Genomic DNA, 1,156 nt, shown 5'->3' on the forward strand with positions numbered 1-1,156 from the left:
ACACATGACCCTACCAAACCAACCGTTGCGTTGTAATTCCCTCTCACAGGCTGCACACTCCAGGGGCTGCAGGCCAGCTCTGGAAGGCTGTGCTGAAGGATTTACAACAGCCCCCCCGGGTATAAGTTTAGCACTCACTGAGCTTCACAAGCAACAGTTTGAAAACAACTGTACCAATGTGTGCTGACTGATACAAGTTGCTTCCTCTCTTGAGCACTGTACACTAAACACATATAATCTAAAAGGAAGAGCAGCCGAATCACTGGCTGTACCTGTTCCTAGACACTGCCAGGCTGGCATGCTCTATGGGGCTACTACTGGAAGCTGAAGCTAAGCTTACGCCAGCTGCAGGCTTCCTTCTCCCAAAGCTGCTGCAAGTCACCCGTAGGAAGAACAGTTTTACCAAGCAAGGCCAGGCCACAAACAAGGGAGAAGCTGGAAGAAAAAACAACTAGTAATTTCTAATTACTAGAACCTGGCAAGAACAAGCACAGCAGTAGGAAATAGAACTAACGAGTGAGAGCCACCACAATCACCTCCACCTGGGTAACGACAAGGATCTGAATTCTGACAACTTACTGTTTCGCTCTGTTCTGTCCAGTTCACTTCAAAGCCATCGAAAGCACGGCTTTTCCAGTTCTTATTCAGCTCTTTGATAACAGCATCCTCCACCCTCTGAAGGAATGATAGAAGGCTACTGTAATCTACTTGGACTTCTTGCTGGAAGTCTTGGACAGCATTGTGACTTGGATCTGTCTGAACAGCAGCCTCTCGGCTGGTATGAGATTGTACTGCAGTTTCTGCTGTTGAAATTTTCTCAGTCTGGCAGCTTTTCTAGTAAAAGAAGACAGACACTCTATTATCCAAGCAGAGAAAAGAGAGTGCTGCACAAAACATTCAAAGCCCCTTCCCCTGTTTGGCATTTCATAGAGACACTCAAGCGCGTTTGCACAGCTCCTGTTCACGGCTAAAAGCAGGGTGTGTCAGGGAGGTATCTGTGACCTTCCCACCATCTGACACGAGAGGGAAACGCCCGAGTGTCAGTCAGATTCAGGCCGCGTCCTCTATGGCATGAATGGGAGGATGAGAAAAGCAAAGGCCGTGAGGCTCCGAAGGACCCAGCACACCCCGAAGGCGAGGAGCGGTGCAGCACCAT

General features: G+C 49.0%; 1 protein-coding gene across 1 annotated transcript in view; it reads right to left on the reverse strand.

Moving 5' to 3' along the window:
- WDR34 (WD repeat domain 34) overlaps window positions 1–834 on the reverse strand; it is a gene marked incomplete at its 5' end in the record, with an annotated part of 6,754 nt that extends 5,920 nt beyond the window's left edge. Inside the window, 1 exon segment of the mRNA XM_010087675.1 lies at window positions 580–834. Within this exon segment, the coding sequence (XP_010085977.1) occupies window positions 580–834 (255 nt within the window).
- Window positions 835–1,156: the final 322 nt, after the last annotated feature.

This window comes from Pterocles gutturalis, unplaced genomic scaffold (assembly GCF_000699245.1).
Source record: "Pterocles gutturalis isolate BGI_N339 unplaced genomic scaffold, ASM69924v1 scaffold23016, whole genome shotgun sequence".
Classification (NCBI taxonomy): Eukaryota; Metazoa; Chordata; class Aves; order Pterocliformes; family Pteroclidae; genus Pterocles; species Pterocles gutturalis.